The sequence below is a fragment of the Opisthorchis viverrini genome (genome assembly GCF_000715545.1).
Source record: "Opisthorchis viverrini unplaced genomic scaffold opera_v5_94, whole genome shotgun sequence".
NCBI lineage: Eukaryota > Metazoa > Platyhelminthes > Trematoda > Opisthorchiida > Opisthorchiidae > Opisthorchis > Opisthorchis viverrini.
In genome coordinates, this window is record NW_008751751.1 from 969751 (window position 1) to 991189 (window position 21439).

The 21439-nt window shown below is 43.0% G+C and overlaps 1 protein-coding gene across 1 annotated transcript in view; it reads left to right on the forward strand.

Annotated features, from left to right (window-relative positions):
- Positions 1-6753: 6753 nt before the first annotated feature.
- Positions 6754-21439, forward strand: part of T265_13714 (hypothetical protein) — a gene marked incomplete at both ends in the record, with an annotated part of 30027 nt that continues 15341 nt past the window's right edge. Inside the window, one exon of the mRNA XM_009170164.1 lies at positions 6754-6840. Within this exon, the coding sequence (XP_009168428.1) occupies positions 6755-6840 (86 nt within the window). The remainder of the gene's footprint in view (positions 6841-21439) is intronic.

The following is a 21439-nucleotide window of genomic DNA, read 5'->3' on the forward strand; positions in this document are numbered from 1 at the left end:
CACGATCTTTGGGTTTCCCATCAATCACCCTGTTTTAGGGATACAAAGAATAGGATTTTGCAGTTACTCGCGACACACTGCCAAGCTAACAAATGAAGATAGGCTTACTGGAAGCAGCAAACTCTTTGCAATTTGCAAAATATGAAACTTATGGAACGAGAAGAATTACTCACAGTTTTAGTTCATGCATTGGAACAGGTCAACAAGTAGCCAGCCATGAAGTGTGTCCGAAATGATTAGAGCCTGTTGTGGTGAGCATAAATCTTCATTTCAGTAAAATGCTGAAGATATACCAAAGGCTTGATCACCTTGATCCGCTTGATTGGATTCAGATCACACTATTCACCTATTATTGTGTTGCGGGGGTAGGGGGTCTAAGATTTCTTCCACGCCAGCTAGCAGGTCGGGAAATCCGTAGCCAGCTACCAGCTCCATGTTCTATAATCATGTCTTATCCAGGATGAGCGATCTATTTGATAACCGCTTCCTTCGAAGCGAGGCCGTTCCATTAAGATTCCCCGATGTTTGGTGAGTCACAGTCAGATCCCAACAGGGAGCATTCTAGAAGTCCCGGTGGAACGAAATCCTAGCAATGTGGAAACCAGGACGCGAAATCCAACCTCAGTGTCTTTCTACAAATTTAGCTGAATAACCTCATTGAGACGAAATCGTTCACTAATTATCACAGGCTAAAAGTGTGATTTTTACCTGCATCAGCCCCAAGAAGGGTTTAACCGCTCTGTAGCCTTATGTGTAGTGGGTTCCGTCAAGAAAACCCGAGCATCTGGAATACATTGGTTGAGACACTGTCTACTTAGCTTGATTTCGTTTATTTGCATTTCCCAAAAGAAATGAGGATCCGATTGGATCCAGGGACTTTCGCTGAGCCGTTTATCTTCCTACTGGTGTCATGTTGCTGTGTACTATGGTTTTAAGGCGTTAGAGTCTTTTTACCATCAAATATTTACCAAGGTTTGGACGAGTGATTTGAGCTATCTATATAATTTACTCCGTACATTCTAGCCAAAAATATCGAGTGCAGGAAAACTGATGTTCTCGATTCGCACCGGAGAAGTCAAGTGTTGAGTTGAGGAAATGTAAAACCCCAACACTGTAAACATGAACATCCAGTGATGACAAGTGCGGACTCGCGTGCCCTAGGTCTAGGAACACCGCAGCTGCGTTTGAGTTGACCTAAGCACATTTGTAGTTGTGAGCACGCGTCACTTTGTGTATGGATTGGGTATTTGACGGCACAAGAGCTTCGACTGACTAACCCATCTAACTGTTGGGAACGCTTAATAGGTTATTTCCGTGTAGCCGTCACACTTGGAAACGATGACTGAAATATGCAACGGGGCTTTGAACTTGCAAGCTTTACAACCTGGAGTGAATTCTGCTCCGCGTTATTTTTCCTCGATGACTTTTCTGTGTTTCACTACAGTTTTTGTTTACTTGAACAACACAAATACATGTGATCTTTTGCACAACATCAACCACAAAGCTACATCACCTTGTAGAAGAAAATAATGGTTTGTATTACTCACATGCTTAGTAAAGGTCATTGCTCTCATGAACAGCCACCCATCAACGAAAGACTGGATACCCATTGGGTGGTTTCTTGTAAGGTCAGTGCACCACTATTCGCACTGTCTTTAGTTCGCAATACTTAGAGGCGAGCCATGGCCCAACCCCCGATAAGGCCGTATTTTTGTTCGGAGAGATATCTAAAGCAGGCTATAGTTAGTTGGACATCATGGGGAATGACCATGTTACTGTCTTTTTTACGATTTGTGTGGTACGGAGACCAAGACGAACGAAATTAGTTTCACCGTTAATACTCGCCCGTTTCACATTCACTGAATGCCACCACCTCAGATGTCTACCAGATGAATACATTTAGTATCCCTTGCAAACGTATGGACCGGTACACTATTCTGCTCTCTGAAAATGCGTGAACTTTGCACGTTGCATCAAACAGTGGGAAAGGCAACATTTTTGTGACCTCTGCTATCCAACACTCACCTTCGCAGATGTACCATCAGCATTGGAGTTTGCCGAACGAACGCTAACTCCCGCGACCAGTTCGGTATACAGCACGACAGAAACTCACAAAAGTAACAAAACACAGTGTATTTGCGTGCCCGGACGTCCACAAGTGTGCCCCGGTTTCAGACTGAGTAAACATATTTTCAGAACAAAAAGCCAAACAACTTCAACTCACTGAGGCTCGTACATAATTGCATTTCAGGGCATTTTGTAAGGACACAATAAATGGCCGGTGTTTACCGAGGAAGCGAACTAATCACACAATGACAGTCGAAGTGGGTGGCGATAAGCACTGATCACGAGTTTCTGCTTTGTCATGTCGAGTGACTCGGCCTGCTTGAACTACCACCTCAGAAGACCCCCCCCATAGATCAATCACTCCTCAGAAATATGTGCCTACAAGGCTCATCTTCCTCCCGAACCCCTCCCGAAGTGAAGCCACCTAGAAGATTGGTAGAATCCTCACTTTTCTCTCTTCATAATCCGCACACATACTACTAGATAACTAAATCTTCAGATATGTCGCTTATTCTCAGCCATAGGGAATGTGAATAAAGCTTGCGCAAATTGTGCTGAATAACGTGGAAAACCCAACATATTTTCTTCGATGGTAATACAGCCTTTGCTTGAATATCGGCTTGATGGAATCCGGGGAACGGAGGAGTTTACGGTTCTACGCAAAGGTCTGGTGAATTGTTGGATAATGTGGTCTTTTTTAGTTTTAAAACGCCTAAATAATCAATACTAAGCAATTTAATGGTAATTTTATATCGCGAGGTGAATTGCTACCTACTAGTGAGCACTGCAGTAGTCAACCATAGATTTCGAGGCCTGGAAAATTCCTACTGATTTTTCGCTGATGCACTTGAATAATTGTGTCAAAAGACAAATGCTTCCGCAAGACCATATTCATGATTCCAAAAACAGCCAACTTCAATATCGTGTCAGGCGCACACAATTTAGAGAAGTTGTAGTCGGGAAACTTTTCGGTCTAATCTTTCTAGCTATTCGCACTGTCTAGCGCATTTGGATGAAATTCCTCTATCCATACAACATTAATGACGACTTATTGACCTAAACATTAATTTGGACACTGCTTAACTGGCACTGATTGGATAACTTAGGACGTTAGTATTGCTTCGGGTGAGTTTTTTTTAAACTCATCTATTTTATTAGGACACCGTTCTTCTCTAGAGATTTGAGAACATTTGGGAGAGAAAACCCCCTTTGTTTGGGGCATTATAGAATAACTTGAAATGAATTTGTACAAGAGCAGGTTCCTAGTCCATTTTCTAAAGAGTAGTTTTGTGGCAGTCGGTCTTTGACAGACCTGAGCGACACCGTCCGAATCCGGCTTGAGGGAAGTTAAGTGTGGTACGGCTCATCCGTCCATCAATCAGAATTTCGGATTGTGGATGTTCATGCGAAGGATGGACGGACTATTTCAAACCCTTACATTATGGGCTTGACTGAGTTGGCCGAAAGGTACGCACCTGCCTAAATGTCAACTGCTGGTCAAGTTCGATTACCCGACATTGGGGGAGTTCAGAAAATCGTGGCGGTAACTGTCTGTAAAGGCTTGTTTGTTGTGGATACAGCTGGCAAATGTCAACCTCGACATCTCAGCAAAAAATCTGCCCTGATGACTGGAAGAAACAGCCGTTCGATTATGATGATAAGTCGGGTCGAACCGCACACCAGGTGGTATAGATGCCATCGGTATAATCAATCAGGATACGTTGCGACCAAATGACTTTTTTCATCTATGGTTTTCCTGAGTTTAAAAGTAGCGAAGAAAAGCATATTCTGTGATTAGAAAATACTTCCCCTCAGTAACACCCATTACAAAATTATGATAGATATCCAGAAAACAGACACGTGACTGCCAGCTTAGCATTTGAGCGTTCATGTGGTAAAACCAAATAAGAGACTCTAACAACCAATCGGAGAATGAGGGAGGGGGGAAGTCGGATTCAATTAAGGTTTTTTTTACAACAATGTGGTATCCTCGACACGATTTTACTTCAAGTTCCACATCTATTTCTGTTAGTCCCTTTTTCAACTCACTGAATGATGGTCTGGCTTACCATCAAAAAACGACATCAGATGTTATACCAGCTGAAACATGAGGTGAGTTTTATGCAGCATATTCAGCTGAAGAACGAGAGACTCAGCTGGGACTCGGCTGAATCTCCCGTTAGCACCACAGCCATTTGTAAATGAGTGTATTCCGTTATTTGCGAGCACTCTGATGTTCATGTGGAACAAAAGATTGGTGGTATCTCGTGGACTGCGACCCCAAGTTAATCAAACTGGCAATCTGTAGCTTCAGCAACTTTTGTGCTGTGATTACTAAATATTATCCACAGATATCAAGCGTGGTTGCATAAGTATCACAGAATATCAAGAAAACTTCAGTACTCATGACACAAGCACGGATGACTGATTCTAACTAAGAGATAAATCACAGGTCTTAAAATACTGCACCTTTCCCTCAGACTGAACCCCTCAGATTAGTGTTGAAGTCTAGTTTACAGTAGCGTCAGTAAAATGTCTTAGATACAGATGACACTACACAAGGGTTGCTGGTCCTTTCCGGACTGACTTATAAGAAACTCATATTTTGACAAATGACCCATAAGTTTCCCAGGAGCAGCCATAGCAGGAGCCATTGAAAACGAACACCGATTCATTGTCGGCACATTCGACTTCAGTGTACAGAACAGAGGCAAAATCCAAGCAATTGCCTCTAGTTCTGACGCGATCTTTCAAAACTGAACGGACCATATACCTAACAGCAAGTAGTAATGTTGAGAGGCAAGCTAAGCTGTGTCTTTATCGCCCAAATTGGTAGTTGAGAGCGAGGCTAACAATTTTGTTAAGTGTTCAGCTAGAGTGACAAGAATGAACAAGGAGTGCAAGAGCTAGGTGAATAAACGATCGAAGAATGCGGACACATATCGGACTATGTCCATACAGCAGTGTAAAATGGACAGTACGTTGGTGATATCCACCGTCTAACAGATATTGCTGGCTCAGGAACTCCCACAATTTTGTTAAGTGTTCAGCTAGAGTGAAAAGAATGAACAAGGAGTGGACTATGTCCATACAGCAGTGTGAAATGGACAGCACGCTGGTGATATTCACCGTCTAACATATATTCCTGGCTCAGTTGATAAACTCCCGTCAAAAGTTATGAGTTCCGGTGATCGTGAACAAGCTTTATATACAGTTACTTAATATGGATAGTTCTTACGCAGAATATCTTAACGAAGGCATTCAATGTTTTCCCTGTTTGGAAAAGGTTGCACTACCTTGCTCGAATGCACAACACAAACCGACTGACCCAGTAGAAACAGTCTGGTTGAAGTACCGGTTCTCTGTCTCTCAACCAATCTATGAATAAAGCATCCACATACACATGCCCAAGCCGGTACTGGCCACGCGCACGTGCACCCTAAACAATGTATATTAACGTCGAGTGTTTATCTTACAAACGCAAAAGCCCGTGCAGCATGCCCTGTAGGGGGTAGTCCATGTAGTGCACCACCGCTCATGGACAGCTGGGTTTGAACCAGATCCATGCAACGGCCTCCCCACCTCCACTCACTCCTCTAGACTTTTTCGATCCCACCAACGTGTGCATTTTCTTCGGATGTTCTGTGAAGAATAGGATGGTCGAAATCAGTGGGGCGTACAAAACACAGACGTCTCCACAGACGTTGGTGCTGGATCAGTGCCGTGTGAGTCATAACGATTTTTCTCCAGCCTACACAAGCACCCTTGCAAACTTTCAGACACTCAGCCACATGTGTACCTCATTAAGGATTCAGTTTCACCAGCCCAAAAGGCTGGTTTGAGACTGTCGGTCTAAATGTTGGAGAGGCAAATAAGACGGGCGGCAATTTTCCCGTTCCGTCAGGTTAAATATGGTTTTGCGATCAGTTCCTGGATAAACCGTGCCCGAAGAAACTACGGCGATGTTAACAATATCAGACTGAATGAAATTTGGTCCCATCCATCCAGAAGAGCGATAAAACTGGTTCAGCAAGAGTCTCTTTTTGGTCAGCTGTCCAGATAACTTGAGGGTTCGTCGTACTATGAACTCCATGAGGATGGGCGTGGCTTGATAGAGTCTAGAGCACGTAAGTTTGATTAAGCTGATAAGTATCCTGATGCAGATACCAGTTGTTCTCTTAGTGAAGACCATGTGGCAATGCAAGAAAACACCACCGTTTTTAAAGGTTAGTGAAAATTTTGGAGAAAATATAAAACAGTCACGTAACAGGTCCCTTTCGCGCCACTCGAGGAGCCAGTTAAAACGCGACCGTGTTGTGTGAATTATGTGCTTGAAAGAAGGACGCTACATCTTGCCCGGTAATTACGTGACGTAATTATTTGTTTCTCTATTCCTCAGGCCAATTCATCACCGTTCCGATGACTGTTTCAAGACTGAACTATTCTATTTTATACAAAGTTGACTCTACCTATACCATTTTCCTATAGACGTTTTCTTCACATTCATTTCTGGGCTTGTTGTTGAAAATTTGCCCCACTTTGAACTGAGCAACATTTTTCCCTTTTAATTTGTCAGATAGCGCACCGTCCTTCGTGTGCCATCCCGTGTTACTAACTGCCCAAGGTTCAATCTTGCCGCAAGGCCTTCTTTAATTCGCCTCACGATTTACTGTTAATTTCCTATAGAACCACGGCCTACCTATCTATACTGTCTGCCCACGTCCAATTCAATATACTGTTCACTGCCCAATTGCGACCACTGGAGAAACGCAGGTAAGGTTCGTAGAATTCGGTTTCGTCGCAGTTATTACTGACTGCCCGTTGGTAAATTAGACTGCACGTTACCTGTCAGACAGGACAACTAGATCGTGCGTTTAGGCTAACTAACCAATTCCTTGCTTTGAAATCACGGCGTTAGCACAGGATCGTACATTGCCTTAGTGCGAATTAGTCAAACTGTTTATCGGGTGCTGGTAACCGAACAGCTTAATATTCGGTTACTTGCTTGGAGGTAGTGTGTTTGAATCTTCCTGGTGATTCATGGGACACGTAGTATAGATGATTCCCAATAAATATGAAACAACTGTACGGCGTCCCTGAGCTTTTCGAAATGAAATAGCTTCATTTACAGGATCTCAAAACAATCCGTGCTTTCCGCATCCAGCAGAGACATATTAAGTCTTTTCACCAGTGTGTTGCAGGCGCGGTCGTTAGCCACAAAGAATTATTTCAAGGTCACTACGCCCAATAACTATATAATGTAACAACAACAATACTGTAAAAACAGCTGGTTAACAGAGGTCCTTTGCTTGTACCCATACGGCTGCACTGAGAACTAACGTTTGTGTAACCTTCAGTCTGTTGCGTGTGGAAAGGGAATTGAACGTTTTATAGCCAGTTCTGTTTTGTAAAGCCAAGTCAGCGTACATTGCTAGGGCCAGGAGTCACTTCATTCTTGCTGGGAAAACTCAGCAGTTCACATCTCACCTATTTCCTGAGGGAGTCGAACACATGACTTTTCGTATGGGTATGTGCTCCGCAACGTACTACAGGAAGATGCTTACACGGGACTAGTCCACACAGCCATCCGTCACTCAAGGAAGTTCTTGGGGTTATCATCACTTCTCATGGGAAAGAACGTGACATCGGTATGAGACTTATAAGCCATAGCAACCCTTAGGTTATTGGTGACTAAGCGGATGACTTCCATAGTAGTCTAACATGCAAAGAAACCTCCGACGAAATACTGATCCTCGTCACTCGAGACTTGTTATGGAAATCCCCCTAAGAATGGTTACCCCAGACAACTATTTTCGTGGCGTTTCCCCACAACGGAATTAACCTGATTTGCCATTCAGCTATGGCACTGTTAAAATTCTGCAACACAACCCTGAGCAAACACAAAGGCTAAGATACTGTTGTGCTACCCCAGCCGAACTAGGAGCAGTCGCGACACAAGTACATACCGATAGCAGCTTGATGACCTTATCACTGAGCTATCTGGAGTTCGGAGACGGAGAAATCAATAAACTTACCACAGGGCAACCAACCAGACTGTTTCTCCGGGTCACAAGAACATATCCGCTGGATGAGTTGATGGTTACACTGATATCCGAAGGTTATAATCTTTCACCCTCTTTAAGAGGGGGTACCAGTTTCTGAACCTTCCTGCCTCTATTTACGTGGATTTTACGTTGGGGACGGGCAGCTCTTCTTCGGAATAGACTCTTTTGTTCTAGATCACACAAAGATTAAACAGACCATGAATTCGTGACCATTAGGAAGAATATTGGTAGTGTTGTAAAATTACTTGCTTAGTCTCTTTAGATTGAGGATTCGAACTACCAGGTGAAGGATTTCACAACTGATCTACGTTGTATTATTTGGGGCCACTTGAGAAACAGTTGGTGAATAATGTTCATTCAGCCTATTTAACTCCTATGTTTTTGCTGAAAAGGACAGAACCAAGTGCCGGTGATTGCCTCATGCATCTAAATTATGCGTTGGCCAGTATCCGATATGGGGTTTTGAACCCCATCCGATAGATTTTCGCTCCACTGTGTTTGTTCACAACACACAGCACCAGGCTGATGTCATATTCCTAAGAGGACGGGTAATTTATTGACTAGATACAAATGGTTGTCCCCGGGCCAGCGGCAGTAGAAGAATTCAGCATTTTAGCTCCATTGTATGGTGCATAACGGGAGAGATCATCCCACCGGGGTAGGCCATATGATCCGAGGCATGCATATTTCTACTGTCATTTAAACCGAGAATGGTTGTGATCCATCAAAACCAGATTCCCTGAGGCCATGCGCCAAATGGGGAAAACAGCCTCATTCAGTCGCGTCTCTCTCGACCCTCGCCATTCAATTAAGCCATGGCAACTTGATTAGTGGGATTCACAACAGGTTAATTAGTCAACCGGATTTCGCAACCGCCACTTCGTATATGCCAAACCTCATCCTCAACAGATGGAGTCAGTATATTGCCCTGAGCCTTCCGTTTGCTCACTCTGTGCGATTCGACAGTCAAACGAACAGCAAAATCGGAGGGTGGGATGGTTGCGCTCAAAACAATGACAATCCACTTTCGGCCCCATCCTCTCCTAATGGCCTATTGTCCCACTCACTCGATTTGTGTCTCGCCTATGTTTTTCATTGCACCGCCAACCATATGCTGCCTGATAATACGAGTGCTGAGTAGCAAGGTCATTAAGTAAAATTCTGACCGTGCGATTTCAAAAAAAAACTGTGCGAACCTGGTGTGGTTTTGTTTGTTACTCCACTGTTAATCAGGTGAACTGGCCCGGGATTGGGCTCCTAAAATATAGGCCATGGTTGAAGCCTAAGGTATTATTTTTGTATACGAAAAAATCTATGTCACTTCGTTATGAATAAAATGAGTGTGCGATGCACCTAGCTGGGGGATGATTGCTAGATTCAAAGTTCCGTTAAAGAAGGGTCTGGGTCACCCAAATGAGTGATGCCATTCAATGATCCGTATAGCCGTAGGAATCAGATAGGTGAAGCAACAGTGGTTTTCCTTTTGTCAAACACTAGCTAAGATTTATCATTTCTCGTAGCATATGTCGCTTCGTTATGTTGCACTCCAAAAGATGTTATACCGATTTTTCGCCATTCAATTTATCTGTCGGTTGTTTGCAACATTTTGAACTCGTAAGCTTGTTGTGGGAAAACTAAATGGTTTCGGAATCCAGCATATATATCTGTTGTTCTTTTACTTCAGGGTGCCAAAATTCCGAATCACCATGGTCCAAGTCCCCCTCTATAGGATAGCAATGTTTTAGGTGCCTTGAGCAACATGGTTTTTATCTGTGTGGACATCAGCTAGCTGATTCGTGGTGTCTGTTTGAATTGCACTTAAAACTGTCCAGGGAAGACCTAACTTTCAGGTTCACAGTACTTGGAGACTTTGGAACTGAAATTTGACAAATTTGAAGCGAACATCATGAGAAGCGTAACGGTCGAGTGGCGAGTTCGACCTTCGTTAACGCCATTTGTTATATAATTCGATAAGATTTATCATATAAGCGACATCAGCTTCAGCGTTGATTAGTCACAACGTTGGGGATACTAGCATCCCAAAGAAGCGCTGATTTATCGCCACCGGTACCGCCCAGTACCTACCCCTTAACTTCTGAAAAGCTAGCGTGTTACGTTGAGTTTAACTTTATGAGAATCTAGAGTTCTTTTCCATTTGGGAAATTAAGGCTTGACACAGTGGTAAGGCTACGGTAGTACTTACACTCCTCACCTTGGAACCACATAGAAAGTTGCGGAATAACTAAAGAATGAAAATGTTGATCCTCGTCAGGGATACAACTACCTGGAACTGTGGAAACTTTGAATTTAACTTGGCTAGTTAAGATTTGTAAATGGTGGTCCAAAATAGAATTGAAAAAATCGCTTTGTCCTGGATGAGAGATGCGGGTTGTCACGGTAGAGTTCAATCAAAGCACACACCCGAGGGCAGCAAATTGACATAGCAACCCAACCAGAAGCATGTCACAAACTCACAGACCATGTAATTTTTACTCAACTAAAGGGACAATGTTCAGTCCGCGTATTCTTACTAAAACCTAAATGATGGACTCGTTGGCTAACGTACAAGAGATTTGGTGAGGTGGTAAAAATAAAGTACCTCAAACAGAGGAAAATTCTTCATTTTCGGACATTTTGGCTGCAACGTTGCGTGTTCTACTGAAGTTCCTGTATCTGAAGTGGAAACGGCTCCAAAAACGGCTGTGCGTTCCGGAAAGAACACTCATCCTCGACCAAGAGATATTCAGTATTTGAGGAAGTTAGCAAGTTGCCTTGAACATCGTTCGTCATGTCAGTTATTTAAATCCCAACAGGGTAGGTGTGTTCCAAGCTACATAAAGCACGGGTATACTCTAGTTATCCCACGAAGAACACTCATAGGTGAATCTGGAGCTAACGAACTTCCATCCATTCGTGTTGCTTTAGGATAGTTCACCGTGATTCCGTGACACGGGTAAAGTTAGACAGAAAAGAGGGATATTTTTTTACTTTTAAAGTGCATCGATAAACTTATTGTATAGAAAGTGAGGCTCATAGGCGACACCAGGCTCTTTATTATGCTCTCCTACGCACAAAATGCAATATTTGCTACCAATTTTCTTGGATGAAGTCGTTGAACCAAAAATGATATTTTGTTCAACTGCTGAAAACTTCAGTGGATATTGAGGTTGCTTACATAGAAAACTCCTAAAAGCAAGTCAATTTCGTCACTGATGGATCGGTATGTTTTGAATAAAAGACGGGAACTATGAAAATTCACGTAAAATCAAGCCCATCATCAGCAAAATTCCACAGCATTCTGACCATTCAGACTGGACAGTAAGGTTAAACCTTGGAAGGTATGCTAGGAATCACTTTCAAGGTTATTTGTCCTAGAGTGGACCAATGTGATTTCCTCCACCCTATGATAGGATGCCGTCGACCGAATACATCCGTCTAAACTCCCATGGGTTTAAATTCCGTTGAGAACGTACGGCACAGAAACCTCACACACTACTTTTATCGTGACCAACAATTGCACATGCTCAGCAGCAAAAGGGTAAGATGATCTCGTCCTGTGCTTCTAGGACACAAACCTAGCAACTTATGACCCTGTGTTACGTAGTAGTATAAGCTTGGTAAACGTCTGTTTGACTTAATTCATCACTCCGATATGACTGTCCAGTGAAACCTAATCAGTTATAGCTCTGGAAAGATCTCGTTTGGGGAAAAGTGTATGCATTGTTTCACTTCATTCGTAACGGAAGTCACATCCCAAATGAACCTGGCGATTTTTTGAAGGACTGGAATCCTTGATAAGGGCAATTAGTTGGGAGGAGTCTTTGCGCGATAAAAACTGAACTAAAAGTCGCCGTAATCCAACGATGCTGTAGGAGAAGGCGGTGGCTTGTTTGTTATTGCTGAGGTAATTAGTATGGACTGTTTTATCTCTCGGCGTCATTCCGATTAGTAGTGGCAAATCAATCCTGTGATTGCTCCCACTGATAACCCAGGTTGCCATCACGACCTGCCAGCCGCCAACAAACCTATGGACAAACACTAAGCTGAGCACCATTGCAACATGAAATGGTGTTGGAAACCGCTGGTCACTCCGTTCCTGGTGTTTACCTAGTAGTCGACTTGTGAGTCGCACCTTTTTTTAGACAGCCCAGCTCGATAGTGTCGCTGTTTGCTTACACACATGTGCGGGAGTCTAAGCATCTTGACGCAGTTTACTGCTTGGACGCTCTACAAATTTTTATCGTTAGTTACAAAATTGGTCCAAATAATGACTACCGACTAGATGTGACCCAACATACTGCTTGAAATTAGAGCTACCTGGGTGGATAATACAGCTAAGTAAGATGTCTCAGATAAATGGCACCGAAGTATTTTGGTAGATTTATTCACAGAGAAAATCTTGAACTACTGTGCCTCTAGCCTAAAGGCTCCAAGAACTGATAGTGTGTGGACATCCGCAAGTCTTATAATGTCTAGTTTGTTTTGTTCAACTCTTTTCGTACCCTGTCACAATCCTACTTATGGCAGGTAGTTGGCTGTGGGAACGAACACCACGGGAAGGTTCATACAAACCTGGAATAAGCTTCAAAATGCCACGCCATTGTCTGCATGTACTTAGGCTGATGCTAAGTGCACCAGCAAAAAAGACTGCCAGGCAGCAGTCTTAAGTTCCTTGATATAGCGACCCTAACCTAAAGTTTTGAAAGAAGCGAAGAGTTAATTTAAAGAGGAAGTGGATACACTAAGCCAGCTTTAAATCGGGCTTATACCGTAACATTTCCTGCCAAATGCTTACACAGTGGTTGTTAACTTCTCAGGCCATCAACTCAAGAATAATGGGGCCTTGTGATAGCGAAAAATGCTGTCCATTGAATAAACTTATCCGATTGATTTTCGTCCCCTTTTACCACAACTCCATAATCTGCTTTCATCGACTGCGGAATCACTAAGAGACAATGACGAAAGACAAGCTGTCCAAATTCACTTTCGTGTGAAGAAAGTTGACCATGGGGAACAATTAGCCTAGCCAAGGAACTGGCTCCTCATTGGAACGCTCTTTCAGGAGAAAAGCGACCACAGTGTGTTGACGCCGTCTAATCACTCGGCTGCAAACCTCATAAGTTTGCCTAATTGAGGGTGGTTTGATAACCTGGCGATTTCCGTACCCAGGCGAATCTTCTGGAACCATTTGGCGAAATAAAACCCAGAAAGTCATAGTAAGTAAGGAAATTGAATTGCATTCATGACTGGAAAGTCTCCCTCCCAGCTGATAAAGTTCCATACTCTATCTATCCTGTCGTTTTTTCTGTGGAAGTTTGCTCACCAATATCACCAAGGACCGTGCTAAAGTTTATGAGAACTCCTCGGAGGCAGCTACAGGTCTCATCCTACTTGAGACTCATCCACCTGGCTTAATCCCCAGTTCCCATCAATGCATTCTCCCAAATGAACACCAGGTTGTACCAGGGGACCATTAGGCTGGTGTCGTCCAGACTCCGTTGAAATTCAGCTGGATCTTCCTTGTGTAATCTTCTTCAGTCGAATGCTCGCATTCTATTTTCAGCTACAAGATATTAGGACGAAGGAAACTGGAGGTCCGACCAAGACACCAGTTTACATACCCCAAAGATTCGTTTACTTTCGTCTGTAACTGACCAACGAGCAACTTCCCTTCAATTGAAAACAGCATCTAATTAGAATAGGAATGAAATTTCCACAACCCCGGAGTAAACATTTATCACTTTGGGTGTTTGACCAACACACTCAAGACGTTGCTTGTTTTCCAAATTAGGGAAAAACAATAGAGGGAGTTTGTCTCCCCTGTTATCGACACCTACAAAAATGGGAAGGTTCGATATAGTAGATAATTAATTCAAGAATCACTCATGCGTGCGTACATGTCAGGCGCAAATCGGTCGGTGTGGTGAATACAAATCAGCTTGTTGCGTGTGCTTTTATCCACACCTACAGCCTTGGGATGATAAATTTGTCACAGCGGCTAGGGCGCGACAGTTGTTAGTATGGTGTCAAATCGTTGCAGCCGATCATTCATCATTCATTTGTGAGACAAGATCCAGATTTGAGGAAGACGGACAACTTTGGGAAAGAAGTTCCATCAGGTGGCTAAATGAAGTGAAGCGGGTGGTAAAAGTTGGGGTTGCGTGTTCATCACTGAAGTGTAGCGATTGAAATTTATCGTTAGCAGACTAGTTGATGTCAAATTTTGCTTGCCTTCAAAGGATCTGATGTTGCGAACAACTCCATGAGGTATTTAGTGCCGAAACAACTATGGGGCTGATGGCCTTAATACCATCACTAACTTGTAACCTGTTTTGTTTTCTTAGTCACCCTCTAATATATTGTAATGCTTGGAAGCCAGTTATTACGTTGACCATCTAAGGAATACAAAAGAGATAATGAAAGGAATTCTCCTAGCTAGTTACTTCTAGAATTCTCCCTCACTAGTGTTTGCGAGGTGAACTGTCAGTAAGGGGCAGAGTATTGCTCACGGTGTGAAATTTAACTACTGAATTAACAGGATGGGTGTTTTCAAGCCCTCTTCCACAGAGTCAGCATCAGCGAAATTTGGAACAAAAACGGGACTAGGCTTTAATCACTGGGAGATAATCATACTGCTGATCAGCCTCTCGCGGCAGAATGGTTAAGTGTTCAACCACTAGACGGGTGGTCGCTGGTTCGAAACCCTTTGAGTTTCGTGAGATGCCTACTGATGATACCTAAAGATGATGAAACAGTTGTACAGTGTCTCTCGGCTTCCAAACAGAGACTGAGTTTGCTGACAGGATGAAATCTTTCACACTTGCTAATAACTTCAGATCTAAATGTATTCCATATGGTAGGAGGCGCCCGACCGCGTTTGTTGTTTGCCATCTTCAGACACTTTCCATTCTTTATGGAGAAATCATGCTCATGGCTCATGAGCAGATGGACATTTACATGTATGCTTCCTTTTGTAGATAAAAGCAAGCGGACTCCTAAGAAGCAGCGCCGTTCTGGAACCACGTGGCTAAGGGATGAACCCTTCGAACAGGTGCTGTTTTCCGTTATCAGTGATGGAGGGAGATGCTGGCACAGTTAGTTTGATTTGTAATTCTAGCCTGCTGTGCACTGAAATTTAATCAAAATGTGCTCGCTGTGAAAGTATATTCCACTCACAAAAGGTCGATATTTCCGTTTACGCTAACAGACGAAGCACACGGAAACAAACGTTAGATACATAATTCTAGCTTCTTTTCTAGGCTGTCTTCCAGACTGTCGTTTTCAACTTCGCGCACTCTTGTTATCAGCCACAGATCGCGTTTATTCCCAAACACCCGTGAAACACTACGTAACAAAAATCATGGCAAACTAAAAGTCCTAAATACTTGCTTGCGAAGCTATTTGGACAAAAGGTGTCAATCTACTGCAGGTAGTATCATCCTTGAAATCAACCAAACGTTTTCTGCTGTCAGGTGACTGACGATTGTTTACCAAGCCCGTCTGAAACTATTAAACGACAATTGTTAAACAGACATCGTAATGAAAGGTGTTTGGTTTGTTACAACTGAATCAATCCATTGGAACCCTAGCACAGTGCCTGCTGCGTTGTTGGTGACTTTGCAATCCAGTAAATCAAAAGCTGGGCTTACTTACTTACTGTTAATTTTTGTGGAGTAGGACAACGTTACGACAACTTCGGACTTGGCACGAATCATACTGACCGTAATTCGGTGTTGGGGCTGCGTCCTCTGAATTGGTCATGCATGATGCCGGGAAAGGGGGTGGTAACAACTATAACATGGGGTTTAAATTTTGGTGTTTTCTATTGTTTCGATTTCAACAGTCATGACAACAATGAATAGAAGGTGGGTGGCTGGAATGACGACCAGCAATGAATTCCCATTGTCTACAGATCGGGGTGGCATAGTAAACGAGGCACATGTTGCTACATGATGTTCAACGAGGATGACAACGGAAAAAATTGAGGTCACCTTTTCAATGAGTCGCAATGCAAAAAGACAGGAACAGTTACTACGTGTCTTCCTACTTGACTTTGGCCACTGGACTTCGGTAAATACAGCAGTCTTTACCAAACAAAAGTGAGGGAGGTTTATGGCTTAAAGGCAGGAAGTCTCAGTAACTACGGTCTCATCACTTGTATATTATTACTCTTTCACAAAAGCCCGCGTGCTCTTTGGGGTACTCATGTCTGAGTGCGGTGTATTCTCTCCCTGTTCCCATAACTTGCAGCGAGAAATCGCTGCCACGTCCTTATAAACCTCACCAACCACAATCAGTTACACCTAGGGGTACTCATGTCTGAGTGCGGTGTATTCGCTTCCTGTTCCCATAATTTGCAGCGAGAAATCGCTGCCACGTCTTTGTAAACCTCACCAACCACATTCAGTTACACCTGTGCCCAGTTGCGATCCCTCCGCCCTTTCCGGGCTCACGTCATAGGTAACTGAGACTCTATACACATTGGAAACTGAGGTTCCCTCTTCTGAGTAACACTATCAATCTAAGAAGGCGAAGGACGCAAATGTGAGGCTGACCAACACCTGTGGATCCTTCCTCGACTGCTCGCAGAAGTTATAAGGGCGAGAATCTACTTCGACCGCATCACCTGCTGCAGAACGAAATCACAATGTTTCATTTTCGATCCCGGAATCCCAACCGTGCTACTTCCAAGGTTTTCCTAACAACGCTTTGAAAGTCTAGTAAACTGCGCAAAAGATCTCACTTCACTGAAAAACGAATGAAAACTGATGTATCCTCCAGGACCAGCAGATCGGTTTGGAAACATAAACCTTGGTCCGCTGGCTGTCTGTCTTATCTGTATTACCAGATTCTCCCTCATGAAAATATTGAATGAGTGTTTTTTTTAAATTTCTTGAAGTTCATGAAGCTTCGTGAGCTTACTTATTCAAATCTTGTCCACTTGGGATTGACTGTTAGATTGCCAGGTACATATTTAAAGGAGAAGTAAAATACCGGTTTCTGATAAGAAGCGGAAGGTAAGATTTTCCTTTAGTCTAGATTGAACGACTGGTTCGGTAGTTGGTTAGATCCTTTACAAGATACCCGTTTTGGACAACCCAACACTTTTACTGGGAAGCTTCACTGCTGAGTAATCCCTTGTATTAGTACAAAGCCAATCAAGCTGTCATGTATTTCATGGAAAACCTTGTGAGTGTTTAACAAAGTCACGTCACGCGAAAATCCCCGGAAAGCCTATCATTCGTGCTGGATTATAAATGGTTTAGCCAAGTTCCGGTTGTGGGGCATTTTGTTACTCATTTTGGTCGTAACGGACACGACGTATAAAAATTGGTTCATACTGTCCTGTTGTGAAGTTTGTACGTTTTCCCCAGAAGTTCACAGATTATTCGGCTGGACTACCTCAACGCGCTTTCGTTCCCCTTGAGCTTCAGGTTATCTACCTTCTTATAGATTTCTCAGTATAACAGTTGGGGAAGGACCTAAGTCTCTGCGCGTTCTCTTATGGTTTGCATGGGGAGTTTGATCACAAATTCCGCCCAGTGACGTTCGTAGTTCCTCATGAAATATTTTTGGTTGTTTGGCTTTGCACAACGACACCGAATTCACGTCACTCTCATCTGAATAGTCTTCCTTTTGTCTTGACGCATTTATTCTGGTGAGTCTACAACAAGGGGTGGATGCACTGAATGCGAATTTCTTTCTAAAAACTGCCCATCAGAAGTACCTTCCTCCCTGTTGCTGTAGATTCACCAGACTAATGGCAACAAGACAGAACAAACGAGGGTGAGTGGATATAGATTCAAGAAAGCATCTGCGAATCACAGGACGGAATTTTGTGGAAATGTGTGAGGATGCGAAAAATGTGGAGATCCATATCACCAAAGTTACACTGACGGCTTGCGTGAACATGCAGAAGCTGGATAAATACAATTTACAGTGATGGTCGGGATCGAAACACACGTTCTTACTGACGCATGTTGTCATTCACGGTAGGATTTTTGGATCTCAACGCCTATTGAAACGTTTGGCATAAAAATCATAGGACCCAATGTTTCGGGTGAAAACATAAAAGCTGCTAAATTTCGTTCACTCGACATTCTTCTCGAAGTTTGGAAAAGCTCGCACATATACGATGCGTCTGTTAAAGCTCGACTGCCCCTCAGTGTTAGACGAATTGTCCAGCATGAATACGTGTGCGCTACCGCCACATCTCAGTCCGTAATATCTGAGTCTAATCTGATGTAACTTTGAGTTCTACATATAACGTTCAGTTTAGTATTGTTAGTAGTATAGTACTCTTTTATTAACATACGTGATGATGTCCCACTCTTCTAGCAGCTGATGACTTATCATTTGGCACTTTCTCTAAAACAAGCTGTTGCTTACATGAATAAGAGAAACACGACTGCTGTACTGAAACAGCAGCAGATAGAATTAACACTAAACGCAGATGCACGAGATAATAGCACTTGAACGTGATGAAAGTGACAACTTTTATGCCTCGTTGTCCAATGCTCCTGTCAAGTGGCATTCACCGACCGACTCAAATCAACCATTTGCAGGTTGTGTAATTAAGTACTTGAAGGCTAGTACTATGTAAATTAGATCCCGACAACTCATCTGATTAGTTGAAATTGTATGAACCACTGTTAGGCCAATAAAAACCGTCACGTTGATGATCCACCTTTCGTGCCCTACTTTCGACCTGAAACAACTTATTCCGAGCAATGAGAAAGCTGCTCTTTAGTAATAAATTGAAGTTTCATAAGCATATTCTTGATGGGGAGTGGGCGCTCATATGTAACTTATACTTAGAATTATTTGCAAAGAGATCAATTCTGTGAATATTTTTCTTGGCTGGATCTTGGCTAAGCACAACCGTGCCTGAGAGAGTTTGATAGTCCAAAGTGATTGGCCTTTCCGCTTAACATTGCAACCAGCTTTTCACCGATACATCGGCACGTGTGAAAATCCCCCGAGAACAATTTCTTCTTTCACTTAAGAAGTCGAAATTCCCCACCTTTCGGACTCCAAACCTGATGACTCCTAAAAAACGAAATTGTTATAACAACCAGGAAATCATGATATTTTCACCTGGGGATGATTATGCTTTGGTCAATTCACCATTCTAACTGTTGCTGGGAGTAAGTATAACGTCTGCTGATATTTGCCAAACTGCTTGTTTGATGAAAGCTACAATGAACAACTTTCTGTATTGTTAGTGATTCGTTAGCAGCATCTCGACCAAGCTTCCCAATTGATGCGACGTTCCCCGAACACACTGCAGCACATTAGCCATAGACATGGAAAGATTATATATGGAAGGCTCGCTTACACCGATATCTCGAGACCGCAAAGACGAAAGTGAAGAACGGGGACCTGACACAAACTGGCACGGAATGATAGACTTAACTCTTGCAAAGTAAGCCTAACTAGCAACTTGTCGGTAAAGTTTGCCAGTAAAGTTTGGACTTGAATGTGCGACACCTTTTCAGCCGGAACTTTGCTAGTCTGCGATGTCTTCTTTGTTGTGTCTGAATGTTTGTTATGCTATTGCCGGACACAGTCTGTGCAGAGTGCTGAGACTATGGAACTTTTTTAAGTGTTTGGATTTTTGGATGTTTCAGGTTCATATACTTGTTTGAGCTTGTTTGCGGATCAGGCACAGGTACCGGGTATCTACATAGATGCGTATGCAGTTCGTTACGGTTCATATGGAAGACTGAAGTAGAACGTCAGACTGTGGTTTGAAAACGTTGCCAGTAATAGCAATGAGCAGTTCAGTCAAACACTGAATGATTCTGTGACAAAAATCAGCAAAAATGGGTTAAACAAGCTAATTAAATCATGACGCGGCTCCTTGAAAGCAGTTTCAAATGTTTTGGCCGAGTTTTGTCATATTAATCAGTGTCCCATATATCTACAATCATTGAAGAAAACTTTCGTTTTTCGATCTTTCTTTGCACGGTGGTGCAGTTTTTTTAGGAGAACTTCGTTTCGAAAACGGATGGTATTAGTCCAGAAAGTTCGCGCTTAGGAGCCAGCATTTTTCCTACGTATTCCCAAATGGTATCGGTAATAGATTACTGATTGAAACATTCTCCGTGTTTGTAATGCGAGATGCGCCATGCAGCCTGTTGACCGGGTTGAGTTCGGTCAATAACAAAATTCCACGTTTAACCCGGACTGTGTATATGAGACTAACCAGAACTTTTCATTACTTCTGGTTTTATTAATAAACCTCTTTGTTTGAAAAAAACGAAATGCTAAACTTAGTTGTTGCAAATAATACCAAGTAAGCCACTGAACAAACAATGGGCAGCTAATAACATCGTTCGAATGCAAAGTTCTCTGCATGCTTGGGCGATAATTCGTTAGCGGCAGTACAAATTCTCTCCTTGTTTACTGGACGATTAACCAACCTAATACACGAATCGAATGCCTTGAACTGTGTAGTTCGGTTGGATGACGTCTCATGAATCGTACTCCCTGAGACTTACAGTAGCGCCTGGTTATCCAGGTTTTCCCTATGGATTGGATAGAATTCCGCTTGAATGAACATTAGCCTGTACTCCGTGTAGTCCGGATCACTATCACTTAACTTCCACTTCAAAACAAACCGTCTAGCGGATAACAATATACTTTGCCTACTTTATGACTCGACTTGTTGATCTGTTATCGTTGTACATCTCAACTCCGTACAAATGATTAATGAGGTTTTTGGTACACTCAGGCCTATGTGTGGCTCATGTGGTCATGAGCCAAAAACCACATCAGTGTTAGTGCAAAGTGTGTGACTGAGTAGCCATGCCCCGGGGAGAGTTGACGGGGGAAGTTTGTTGGCCGGAAGGGGTGCGTGTTTGTAGGATTCAGTTTGCTCACAAATGAAAACGGAAGTCACTTCGGATCGGTGGTTGTTTTTGTTGTTCCTCCTGTTGTCTTGAAAGTTACTGTGTGTTGTTCATTCGTTCCGTGGTACATGGCCTGTTTAACACGTGTGACTACTACCCATTTCGACCAACGTCTGTTTACATGGAACCTAGAGAGAATCCGGTCCTGGACAGAGTCACTACGGTTCTTGTTGGTCTGTCGAGAAGTGAGGGAACACAGACCACATGAAGTTTGGGTTGGATAAAAAACATTCGTGAACAGAACACACGTTCAGTTGTGTAGGTAACTGCTCATATTCATACGGCTCGATCGTCAGTTGTAACAAACCTTCAGTCACCTCGTGAATTTTGTTGGTGTGGACTCACCAGAATAATTACGCCAGGACAGTAGGACGATTGTTCAAACAACAACGA